This window comes from Gopherus evgoodei, chromosome 3 (genome assembly GCF_007399415.2).
Source record: "Gopherus evgoodei ecotype Sinaloan lineage chromosome 3, rGopEvg1_v1.p, whole genome shotgun sequence".
Taxonomy (NCBI): Eukaryota; Metazoa; Chordata; order Testudines; family Testudinidae; genus Gopherus; species Gopherus evgoodei.
Genome location: NC_044324.1, coordinates 176,960,674 through 176,974,577, shown reverse-complemented (window position 1 = coordinate 176,974,577; position 13,904 = coordinate 176,960,674). Strand labels below are relative to the sequence as shown.

The window sequence follows — 13,904 nt, the reverse complement described above, 5'->3', positions numbered from 1 at the left end:
CTAAAAATCTTTCTGTGTTTGGAAGCCTTTATATTCTTTCTGATTCTGGTTGAAATAGCTCTATATAAGCAGGGAGGGGAAGATAGCAACAAAAGTGATATTTATTGTCCACAAATAAAAAGTCCAATGATGCAACCCTCCCGACTTGTGTAAATAATATTCACTCATTCGAGGTAGGATTGTGGGATCAGGCCCACATGTCTTAGCCTGTTTTAAAGCAAGTAAACCTGCTTTGAGCTGAGTATTTCTCATTTGCTCATCTTAGAAAGAATTGGCCTTCCTTGTCTATTGACTGTATGCTGCAAGCTGTTTGGGAATTGAAGCACCCTAAAAGATTATTTCAGCAATTTAAATTGGTATTTTATAGCACTCTCCTAATTAGCAGTCATTTAAAATGGTTGGAAATTGCACTAAATTATGGGGAAAACAGCATGATTTTAAGGAAATAATATGCCTGTAAATGCCTAGCATGCCCTGGCATCTCATGTATGGCAATCCAGATGCTCTCCCATTTGTAAATTCCACTGCTTCTTGAGTCTCAGGTCAATTCTGAGGTCAGTTAGTGCTGCAGATATCAAATTAATTTTCTTACTGGGAAGAAAAAATGTAGAGTGTAGCAAAATAAGAAAGGAAATAGGATACAATGATACATTTAGATTCTCTTCTGGTAATAAGGTTAATTCTGTATTGGCTAGGAAAAATGAAAACTGTAAGACAGTCACCTGCAGTGAGAGTGGATCTAATCTACTGAACCCTTAGTAACACAAATAATCAGTACTAATGTGAATATTATAGTCCCATAAACGGGACTACCTGTTTAAGGCTCAACTCTGCAAGGTACTGCAGTTCTCAGCTCTCATTGGCATAGGGACTACTTATATGAGTTGATCCCCAGAAGAAGTGTATGGTACAGCTCACCTGACTTCAGTTAAGCTATGCCAAATTACACCATCTGAGTACCTGGGTCATAGAACTGCGTGTGTGTTTTAAATTAATTGTATAAACGTGTATATATATTTTCCTCTAGAATTTCTCACTTTAATTATTCAATTTTTTTTAACAAGTATAAACCATTCCTATGTTCTTCTTTCCAATTTAAAATCTATTCCAGGAGTGGACAAACGTACTGATCCTCTGAGCTGCACATGACAATTATCAGAAGTTCGAGAGCCAGGGCATGCCTGCTGGGGCTTGGAGCTTTAGCCCCACAGAAGGTGCCTGTTGGGGCTCAGGACTTCAGCCCCGTTCCTGCTGAAACTCCATGCCCAGCCAGGCACACCCCGTGAGGCTGAAACCCCTACCACACCACCCTGCTGCAAGGCAGAGGTCCTGAGCTCCCACCCCAGTCTGGTAGATGGAGAGTGGGGGGCATAGGGGACTCCATGAGCCACACTTTACCTGTAAAAGAGCCACATGTGTCTCGCGAGCCAGTTTGGCCACCCCATATCTAGTCTCAAAGCCCTAAAATGCTCAGTAGAAATCCAAAACCCAATGTGTTAATGTAGCAGGATTAAGGTTTTTTCCATTTCCCTCTCATCTCCACTCCATGACTTCGAAGCCTTTTAAATATGAAAAATGCAATGTGTATTCTCAATCCAATGGACAAGTCAATAATTTAGCTTTTGCCTAACAAGGACGCAGACTGTGTAAATCAGTCCATATGTCACATACTTGTCCAGATTTTGTTACGAAAATTATGAATAGAAAAATATTGCTAATTTTTTTTTTTACTCTGGCATTTAAGATCAAATAATGTCTGTTTCTAGTTAAAGAATTACAATTATTTGGTGTTCATTTGTTATCATTTCATTAACCATTTATTATTTTTAAAGTGCCACAGAAGTGAACAGCATTATATAGGCAGCAATAGAGGTAGCAAAATATTTTGAAAAAATTTACTAATTTCACACTTCATTATAAAATTATTTCAAAACCTTTGTATCTTTTGTTTAATACAATTATTATCAATAGATATAAAACAGGATTCCATATTTGTAGTATGAAGAAAATGTGATGAATACTGGATGGAAATCTTGCATTTTGCTATGTAAAACTTGTTCTCCAAGTTTGCAATATAAGAAAATAATTTTCCACCTCCTTTTTAAATGCATATGTTTTCAGATTAGCCTGTGATATTCTATGGAAACGGTGTCTTTTATGCTTCCAGTCTCCAGCTGCCACACAATTTCTCTCTCTTTCCTCTCCTCTTTGTTTTTCAGCCATATTCCCTGAATGTCAAAGCCAATTTAGTGCATTTCACTTTGCTGAATAAATCAGAGGCGAAATCCTTGCTAAAAGTGAAAATTTGATTTGCTAAAAGGAGCTTAGGGCAACTATTAATCAATATATCCAGAGTGTCAAAGCTAAGGCCATGATAGACATGCATTCATTTGGAGATTGGTTGAGGCAGATAAAGGGGGTACTGGGGGAACAAGTGCAACAACCAGACTGTGAATGTGTTGAGGGTAGCATTTGCTTTAAAAAGTGGGAAAGGATTCTGAGAAAAACTGATTTTACTGATGGATTTAAGCTTTTTTAAAGGCTTTGTTTTAATGAAGAGTAAATAATAAATACGTGGTGAGCTGGAAGGTCTTCTGTGATCTGATCAACTGAACAATTTTTTAAATAATATTCTTTCAGTGGACAGACAACAGATGTTAAAACTGAAAGCAGCTGGGGTTACTTGTATGAGTTTCACTGGATGTCTTCATATCAAGCTCTTTTGAGTCGTATAGAATATTTATATTATATTTAACCATAAGACTTGGAATGGATAAATGGCTGGGCATGCAAGATTTTCTTTTCTGTTAATTTAATACTAGTCATGGATGTCAGAACTGATAATATCAGAAACTGAAGTTCTATGTTTATCCACAGGACAGGCACAAAACATCAGTAGGACAAACTTCCTCATTCCCCCCTCTCCCCCTCCAGTGAGCCTCATCCTTACCTGGAACAAATCTTCCCTGAACAGCAGACATGCTAATATTGTGTGTATCTGTTATTGCACTTTGGCCTTCTCCTGTTCCCATCAAAGTTTTGTAGTTGATTTCAGGAGGAGTGGAAGCAGGTCCCTAGAGATTTTTGTGCCAGATCCACAGATCTCAGATGAATATTCCAAATACTTTTAAAATAAACATCTCATACAAGAGAGAAAAAAGACCTTGTCATTTCCACCACTACCACTTCCCTATTTTTATTTGAAAACACTGGGAACATTTGTTAATGTGTGTGCCTCATAATACATCTTCTCACACAGAACCACTGGCAGTGGTGTAGGCCAGATTAGGGGAACTTCTAAAAATTTTCCCTCCTAATTTGCTAACACTAGTTCAGTTCCATCAGTGTTACCAATGTTGATGTACCAAAGCAGTGTAGATAAGTTGCTGGCATTGGAAGCACAGTGTTGGAGCAGGGCTACTCAGCATGGTGCTTAAAACACAGGCAGCGGCTGGCAGCCCATCCACACTAAGGCTCCAAGATTCCAAGCTTGCCATTTAGTGTTCTCCAAGGGAGCAAGAGAAACACTGTTGAGTGCACATATGAACGCATAATATAAGCACATATTCATATAAATGTATCTCCATAGTTATCTATAATAGTCACAGCGGAACCCTCTGATATGCTGAAATTCAGGAAGAGACCATTCAAGGAAAGCTGGGGCTCGTGAGAAGCTGTTTGACTTGGATCCCTGAATGTAAGGCCCAGTGACCTTCTCCCATGACTCGGATGCCATTTAAACTGTGTGTTGGGAGAGGAGGTAAAATACCATAGGGAAATAGTTCTTATGTCCAGATCCAGTGTGCATGCTTGTGGAAGGGGTTAAAGGAAGAGTGGATAGTGTTTTTCTGATGAACAGCAGACAAGGGAAACTTGCAAAGTATCCAAGACAGTGCAGGGATGAAGGGTAAGGTGTCCTGACTCCCCAGGAGGCTCAAGTTATTATCACTACAGATTTGTCAAGCAGCATGAAGCAGCTCATACTCCATACCATGTAGCATGGCTAGTAAACACTGCATTAGCATTTCCACCTGTTTCTGAAGGGACAGGGACTCCAGGACCCGGGGACTCCTGTGCAGCTGCAAAATTGGAAGTGTTGCCTAAAATGCCCCTGAATTCAGCTAAGAGCATAATAGGTTGCGGAAGGCCATAAAGTCAACAAAACCACATGATTACATTGTGTGAAAATGAGTGGGTATGGAGTGGGTGCTCAGTGGGGCTCTGTAGCCACTCCACACAGCAGAGCTGGGCTCTACATCAACTCCACAAAGGCCTCAGAAAGAGGACTATGGGGATGGACTGGGAGGCTGGCCAACGTGTATGTGATTATACACACCCAGTGGTCAAAGTGCTGCAGAGAGGTTGAAGTAAAGGCAGTGGAGAGGCTGTAAGGGCACGCTGCCTGGAAGGTGGGAGGTGAAGTGCATACTACATGGAGCCCCGCGTAATTTTCCCACACAAAATCCCAGCCTGTCTCCAAAGTCCTTTGGGTCTATCTGGAATTAGTTCTGCATGTGTGCTTAACACCGAGTACTGTAAAACTCCATCTATTGTGAAGTAGCACGGAAGTTCAACTTTTTTCATTTACACTTTATATTACACAATGATTTATATAGAATGCACACACACACTTTAGGTTACACATAGTACATGTGAGAGTATGTGCATAAATACATATATACACACACACCCCTTTCACCTACCTATACACATAAGATACATTGCTGGAACACTTTAAAGTGATTATTTCCAGCTTCTTCTTTATGTCTTTACCCACGTTTATCACACAGAGTGGCATTTTTGGAGCAGATGATGAGTAAAGGACAGTTTAAAAATGACAACTCTACAGCGAATCATATTCCTGTTCAATTTTACAATGTTAAACTACACCTCTGAGAGCTGCTTTGGAAAGAAAAGCTTAAATATTGTCCTCTACACAGAGTGTATTAGAACAATAATGTTTCATAAAACATTAACATTAGCACTAAAATATTCAAAACATTCTTGGATCTGGTCCATCAAAAATAATACCCTCATGCAGTACCCCTTTTAAATACCAGGATACTGCCTCTTTTTACCTATACCTATAATGAAATATTGTTAATTCCTGGCAAAATACGACCACATTTGAAAGCAAGCAAGTTTAACTTATGAAATTGTGTAACTAGTTAATTTTTGATAGATTAGCCCAATGTAGTGATCTCAACCAAATTTTTCATTTTAAGTGCGAAAACTTGATTTCTATGGTCTGGTTGGTGTTTTTTCATGCATGCAAATTTTTTTAGAGAACATTTTGTCCCTTTAGCTTCCTGTTATGCACAGTTTTAAGAGCTTAATGTTTCCTGCCTCCACTTAGAATAAGAGAACATTGCACATTTTTGCTGAATGTCAGTGAGACAGTTACATTACAGAAATGGTGCCTGAGTGACTCTGAAACTGTGACTAGACATCAGCAGAATTCCATCCTACACTGGAGAACAGCTTAATTAATTCAATATGCCCAAAATAAAATGCCCCCCTCCCCAAACCAAAGCAAAGGGGAGGGCCCCAACCATAGGTAAACCACTGAGTGAAACAGCTGTCTGTTATGTAAAAAAAAATGTCTAGCACAGCTCCATAAATATATTTAGGCCATTTATATAGGTCAACTAATGTGGGTTTTGTCTCATCAGGCAGGAGATGAAGCAGCCTCAGTGTCTCCCTAAGCACCTTCAGCATTTTGCTAACGAAGTTACAGTACATAGGAATATTTTAATCTGACAGAAAGAACAACAATAGATCTGACTGCTGGACTGATAATCTTCTTATCACACCCTGTGAAACCTAGCTCTAATATTTGATTGAGCCTCCATTACTTGGCAAGCCATTCTAAAAAGGCCAACAATGGAGAGAGAGAGAGAGAATGAAGTGGAGTGTGCAAGTACCTCCATATCTACATAAAAGAGATTAGAGGCGACAGCATTCCATTTTACAGCTCAATCATATTGTGTTAGCATGCGCTTATCCGAGCGCGGATGAAATTGAAAGAGAAATAAAAAAGAGTCAGGCAGATAGGAACCAGAAAAGCGAGGCATGAGCAATTTCAAGAATATAAAAGGATGCTAATGGCGGGGCCCTGTCATTCTTAAAAAGGGCTATTAGGGCACCATCATCTGTTCTTGTGCCCTTACGCTCCTCTAACTAAAGTCAAGCATTTCTTAATACCATTGTGCTCTTTTGCTTCTTCAGATAAGACATGGTCATGTTTCATAACAACACACTTCCCATTTATTTGATTTATTAACGTGAGCAGACTAATTCTATTTGCTGATAAAGCCTTTCCATACATATTTTTCTTTCAATATTTCCTTCTGTAGAACTGGACACTTTTTGTTCAGAAAAAACTGCTATTAGAGAACAGTCCCAATAATTCAGAAGTTCTAATGATTTTATGATAGCATATGAATTTAATATAATTTAAAGCAAATTTTAGAAGATGACCTCCACAGAGAATGGTGTAGACAGAGGGATCAAAGGCGTACAGCATGTTACTTTCTGTAGATAACTTCAAGAAAGAATCCTCTTTATAATGGCTGAAAAAAATGTTATTTTCTTCCACAATAAAGTTGTCTTTCAAAATATAAAGGTTTCCATTAAATTACAATGCATTACAGCTTAGTCTTTTATTGGTTCTAACACAACTGAAATGAAGGGTCTTTAATCATGTTACACCTGAAGAAATTACTGCAATAAAGGAAGATCTGGTGTAGCCCACATAACGGGCCAAATTCACATATAATGCCACTGCATTCAATGGACTGACACCAAAGGTTTATTTGGCTGACTATGGCTATATAACAATTCATACCTTTGTTGCTCTTTGTTCCTTTTATGACTTGTCCCTTTTCCCAGCTCCACTGTATCACTGCCTAGAATAACATGTGCCGGCACAGGCAACAGCAGGGTAGCACCATCGCAGGCTTCTCTACAGTTGTTTTGTGCCAATCCCGGTCATTAGTTAAGCTCTGGCAGCCCAAGTTCAGCAGCACTCCATCATTCAAAACCAAACTAAAAACCTTCTGATCATGCTCATCACATTTGCCCTTTAGCATGTCAAGCTCTTCCTCATTTTGATTTTTGTGATCTAAAGCAGCAAGCACAGATTTTATCACTGACTTCGGCTTATCAGAAGGCTTAGGAAAGGATTGCCTTTGTTTACTATTTAGGTTTTTTTTTTTTAACCCAAATGGGGTCAAGCAAGTAACCTTAGATAGTGCAGCTTTACCACGGCAGGTGTGTTTTTGACTTTGTCTCATAAGTCTAAGACTTATAGACTATAGACGTTTTCCTCAGCTAGTTCAGATTGCGGGTCTTAAATTTATAATGCCATCTTACAGTGTCCAATAGCTTTTCATGCTAACTACGGCATTGAATTGTTTTTAAAAGATTGCTCAGTTTCTCCACTCCCCCTGCACGCCACACTCCAAAAGAAAGCTATGTAACATATTCACAAATCAAACTGATAAAAGGTCCTGGGGCAATCATCGTGGTGTGGGACTGACTTCTAGCTCCAGTGCTCTATTTCAGTTAGACTGTTGTAGGCATCTTCCGAAGATGAAGCTCAAACTCACCTATTTAACTAGTTTTGACTTAATTTGGGGTGCTTTATTAGCAACCAGTGTAAGACAAAGTAGCTAGTATAATACAGAGTGATGTTTAAATTAGTTTACAATTTGCTTGGGCTCATCTAGAACTGCTTTGAACAAAGCCATTCAGAAATGTCAGCTGTGTTCCTAACCACTGTAACAAATTGTTGCCTGAACGCTGCACACCTAATGACTTCAAATTAGCTTCACTGCGATATTGCCTGACAGTTCGTTACGACTGTTAGCAACATAGCTGGCGTATCATGACCAATAAATTGGTTTCAGTGTGGGCTGGGAAAGGGACTTCCATCAATTTGATTAAAGAAATTATTGTAGCATTCAAAGCATAAAGACAAACTAGTTTAAGGAGACAGAAATAAGTTAACTGTACCAGAAAAACATTGCTCATGATTCAAAAGCTTGTTTATAAACCATTTGTGGTACAAACTTTGAACAAATACATTTCATCTGGGCAGAATATGAAATATTTCAGCATGTGTAGGATACTGTCCCCCTTCAAAAGTAAAATTATGCTTTAGAAGCACATTGATTTTTATTATTATTATTTATTATCTACACTGTGGTAGGACCAGAAGCCCAAGCAGAATTGGGGCCCCACTGTTTTTGACATATAGGAAGACAAAAACCCAATACTTAAGTGTTGAGTCACTACCACAAGAAATGCTTAAAACAAAAGTGTCTCAGGAACAAAGTAACATACTGAAATGTAGATGTTTACTATCTGCTGTTCCATGCATTAACAAAATCCAGTACTCTGGCTTGCTGCATGTATATATATGTAGTCTGTACAGTCTAATAATATTATAATAAGGGTGCAATTTCTGATGGTATTAGAAATATACATTATTTTTTAACTTTGATAAACAGAAAGTTGCTGGATTACGCATTCACATTAAGGTGAATCAGAAAATTCCATGGGGTAAAATGGAATCTAAAAGGACATTACTATATTGGCTATAGCAATTAAAGTACATCCATCCTCACTGTGAATGGTTGGTATGCTGAGGCTCCAATACGGCAATTAGCTGACTGAAATGCACAAATATCTCCAATTATCCTGCTAGAATACCAAGACGAATATAATAAAATAAATAACAAATAAAAAGCTAACACTTTTTTCATATGTTTGTGAAAGGTGAGAGATTGACAGCCGTGGAGAGTGTATTTGTTTATTAACCCATAGAATGATTGCACTACACGCTAAGCAGGGGGGGAAGAGAGGGATTTGTCCGGCTTGCTAGAGGAAGGGGCATACATCTTTAAGGAATAGAGAGGTACAGAATGAGTTTGCAGCAGCCGCAGAGCAGGTCAGCATGGGCATGCTGACCCATTGCTTCAGGTGACTGGAAGAAAGGGGAGGTTACATAAGCACATGCCGGACTAGAGAAGCCTGCTTTTTCCTGGACTTGGCACAGCCAGAAACAGGTACAAGTGTCTCAAACACTGCATTGAAAACATGCTTCAGATCTGACCTAGAAGATCCACAAATCTTTGCTCTGAGAGATTATTTCTTCTTACCACTGTCTCTGCTGAGATTGCTAATTAGCTTTAATTGTGGTATGTTATTGTGTGATGTGGACACTGGTCCATCTTGCACAGACCAAGGAAATATTTAGATATGTGTAGTTCCTTGTGCCCTACTGCTGGCATAATCTGGCCCTAAAACCAGTTTAACTCTCCCAAGGACTGTCACCCCAGTATAAGATGATCTGCCTGCTAATGTAGATGTTCTTATGCCACTTCCCCAAATCCAGCTGGCATAGCAGAGGAGAGGGATAGTGGCCAGGTTTCCCTATTTCACACTGAACCTACGTTGCATTTTTTTTTACCACTTTGGGGTGTTCACAGTGCAGCCTTCAGATTGCTCTAATCTGGTGCAGAGGAATTAGCCTTGTACAGAGTTTTAAACAGCATGATTTCAGATGTCTTTGAACACAAATCTCTCACTAGTGCCCGTGCAGTTCAGCTGCACCTGAGATCTGTCCTCTTTAATAAGAAACACGTTAAAACATTCATTCACTTATACCTCCACCAGTACCATTTAATAGTAAGAATAATACTATGTCTAGACCAGGATATATTGTAATCAACTTTCCTGTAATGATTCTACAGTCTTAAACATAAAACTTTATAAATCTGTCATCCCATTGTCACTGTAATGTAATAATCTGTGTGCTGATTTTCAGGCGGTCATTGTTTTACAACTACATATATATATTATGTACCTGGAATATGTTTAGCCCATCCAATGATGACCACCAATTCTCTGTCTGCCAGGTCACAAAGTGTGGTGAGCGCTTTGATGTCACTATCCGGAACAGTAGGGTCAGGCATGGCATAGATCTTCTCTGGTTCAGCAACCAGTAAATGGGAGACAATCTTGTTATCTGTAAAAATGGACCAGAATGCTACAAGATCACCAACAGTGTTACCCTATTTTTCTAATAGGTGAATTAAGTTTCACATTAACTTAAAAACAGTGACCAAATTTACCCCTTGTGACTCTATTAACTCCACCAAGGAGGTACAACAGAAATTAACTGGGCCCGATATAAACATTTTCAACAAACATGACTAATTTATTGTACATAAATTACAAATAAAATAATATGAGATGCACATATAAAATTATTACATCATAACATTTGGAATAAAATTGTCATTGTCAAAACTTTTAGGGATTGAAATAAGTTTTAGGTTTTGCACATTGAAACTTTTTCTGTCATTTATATTTTTTGGATATAGTGTTTTTAAGAAGAGCTGCACATTGCCTGAATAAAAATAACACAGACAATTAACAAATCATTAAATCCTTAAAATCTGAAACTTCTGTTGCCATTCTTTATCTTAGATGTCAGAGTCAAACTGTCCTAATACATGTACTCGCAAGAGTTTCTGAGCAGCTATCATCCTATATATCTTATAGTACCTATAAGCCTGCTCTTTTAAAATGATAATACTAAGATTTGTGGTCCCAGGGACTTGTATTCTAGGAATAAAAAAGCTACTGCCTGTATTTGTGCAGAAACTCAGAATCTCACCCAAAATTTGCTTCTTTAAATTTAAACAGGAGGGGGCTGATACTCCTTAATTAACAGATAAAATCAGGAGTAACTCCATTAAAATCAATGGAAAGATACCAACGTAAAACTGGTGTAAGTGACATCAGAATTAGGTCCTATTTGAGAAAGCTCTTTTGTACACAAAAATGTCACTGTATTATTTTGGAATGCTTTTTAATATCTGTAACATTTTCATTTATTTAACATTTATTTTGCACACAGTTGAATCATGTGATCTATATGGAGCAATCAGTTATATTGGAATGAACAGTCAAAAAAGAAAGCGCAAGAAGAACTGTATGGGCTTATTACAAGATGCCCGCAACTCTACAGTATACAAGTTGCAAACAAATAAAATCTGTCAGTATTACACTGCATATTGAAGCTTTAATTTGAGGTGCAAAAAGAAGCCTTTTTTCTTCTTTAGAAGCCTGATCCACCTCCCAGAGATCTCAGTAGAAAGACATCAGTAGGAGATGGATTGGGCCCTTAAACCTTCTATACTTTTCCCAATATATGCAGCCAGGTGTCCTACCTTTTAATGATAGGGACATCTTGTAGCATAGCTGAAATGTATCAGCCAGACATAAAGCATATGTTCTTAGAGCCTAAACAGTAGCCCTTTAGAGGACTTAAGACTAATCCTTTCAGTCCCTTGGGATAAACAATCATGGGGCTTGACATATATAGGGTTCGATCCTTAGAAGATTGTCCAGCACCCTCAACTCCCTCTGAAAGCTGATGGAGTTGATACTTTTTTCTACTTCCAAATATCAGATATAGGCCCTACTGTCCTCACAGGAAAAAACTACAACTGAAATAAATGGGAGTTTGACTTGCATAGCGACTGCAGGACAGGTTCCAAGATACCTGTTCATGTCAGATTTCCCTAAATATGTCAGATTTCCTTGATTCTGATTTCTGATGCTTTACTACTCTTTTGTGACATTGACTCCTTGATTCTGATCTATTTCCATTAGTATTTTAACTTATTACAAATTTGTGTAAAGTTGTGATACATGTAAGTCCTTCATAAAATAAGTGCAAGACCCAGCTGGAAAGCATTCCATCAAGTGTGTTTTATTGCAAGGGGATGGATTCATGTTTATATGATGTGTAGGAGCTATGACAACTAAATCATTATTTATTTCAACATTCTACTTATTATCAAATGATTAACAGAGAATTATAATCTTATTTAAAGATGTCACTTGGTAATTTTAACAGATAGTGGCAAATAGTTATTCAACATAATATTATTTATTTTTTTAATGAATAGATGTTTTATTTGTTTTTTTGATTAACTTATTAGAAAACATAATTCTTTCCAAAAATCAAAGATTACAGCATATTTTCTCAAGAATTTAACAACAAACCATATGCAGTGAAAAGCAAAGTAACTAAATTCTATTTTTCTTACTACTTGTTCTCAAAAAATGTATAAATGGACCCAGCATTCATATTAAAATGCATGAAGATGGGGACATAAGCCATATATTTAAAATTAAAGTATATTTGTGAACAAGAGCTCCAGATTGCTAAGGTAAATGTCCACAAATTCAGTTGTGCTCACTTCAGATTCACACAAGGAACGGACTGGAAATCTCCTTTTAATAACAGCATCTTCATCAAACGTTTGCTTCTTGCAGATGATTCAAGAATAGTGTACATTTTCATTTCTGCTTCACAAAATCTCCACTTTCATTATTCTGACAACACAACAAGACCTGAAGGCAGGCCACTAGATTCTGTAGATAAGAAAGGAAATGCAAAAAAGGGCAGAAAGAGGTCTGTCTAAAAGAGACCTCCTAATCCCTGTTATTTCACTACAGAGAAAAAGGCTGCATGTATTGAAGCAAGGTTTAGTACATAGGCATAGGGAAATTCTGAATGTTCGCAGAAAGCCCCATCACGCAGGAAATTGAATAGCCATGAGCACCATTTCTAGGTAAATCTTATTTAATGTTTCCCTAATTAGAATCAATAGAACCCAATTTTCATTCCTGTGCCTTTGCTATGCGCAAACTATCAGTCAGGGTCCAGAAAATCTCCCAGGCTACTTCCTCAATAAAACCGATTCAACTGTTTCCTGACACTTATCTGACAGGATCCAAAAATTAAGTTTTATAAGTGTTTGTTACAAAAATGTTTGTAATTGGGAGAACTAAGGAAAACTAACAGAAGTCTTTAGGTAATAATGATTAATAAGGAGATTGGTTTATCTCAGACAAATGGAGTTTACTGAAACTGGTAGTGATCTTCTTAAAGGTATTGTTATACATTACTTCCCAATAATCTCAGGTTTACACAGTTTCGTGGATGCTTCAGCACAATAGCGTTAACCTATGCCTATATTAAAGGACTGGAATATTTTTGTATGCTAGGAGGCTATCAAGATTTTAACTCAATGACAACGTAACATAAATGAAAAAAACTGGCAATCTGTGTATCCAGCAAAACTAAACCGCTAATGAAATTAAGCCTTAGAGTTTATTAAATTTTATTGTATTATCAGAAAGTTTTTATTATAATGTGAAAAAATCTGCTTAATGCAGCCCTAGATTGTATTTACAGAATGGTGAAACAGCTTATGCAGGCTGAGAAGAAGATGCCAGATTGGACAATTGAAGGTATAATCAGCATAATGTTTTTTGGAAAGGCAAAAGGAAACTATGCCATATGTTCACTTAAGCCTTAATTTTATGTAAAACTGGTTGTTTTTCCTTTGACATAGCTAAAATGCCCTTTCGCTTACAGTTCAAAGACTGTTTATTTGCTCTACAGATCCCCATATGCTCATGTGTATTGTACGCAGCAGTGTCCCCTACTGGGGAACATGAGCTGAAATAGACACTGTTTTCTACATGCTAGGTAGTGTCATGGGCACAAAACCTCCGTGCTTCTTTTATTTTTCCCTAAATGGGGGGGAGAGGAGAAGGGTTGTCCCACTTTGATAGCAAAATAGCCTTCTTGACAGTGACAACTGTGTATGGGAATTCGGATCTAAATATGGAAGAGTTCACAAGTACTTGGTAGGAAATTCATACCTTTGTAGGCTAATTCCATAGTCTCTTGCACTAGATGTATAATGCAATTAAATTTACTTCATGGAATTAGTTGCTGCTTGAGTTTGTATACGCTGCAGAGCAAAACCTCCTATTTTTTGTTAATTGCAAAGAGGATGGAACTTGTATTT

General features: G+C 37.7%; 1 protein-coding gene across 8 annotated transcripts in view; it reads right to left on the bottom strand.

Moving 5' to 3' along the window:
* ESRRG (estrogen related receptor gamma) overlaps window positions 1-13,904 on the bottom strand; it is a 509,353-nt gene that overhangs the window by 68,659 nt on the left and 426,790 nt on the right. For all 8 annotated transcript variants that reach the window (XR_003999716.1, XM_030557498.1, XM_030557499.1 and 5 more), the window contains one exon: window positions 9,872-10,033. Coding sequence is in view for 7 of the 8 variants with exons in the window: in XM_030557498.1 (XP_030413358.1) it covers window positions 9,872-10,033 (162 nt within the window). In the remaining variant the exon portion in view is untranslated. The remainder of the gene's footprint in view (window positions 1-9,871; window positions 10,034-13,904) is intronic.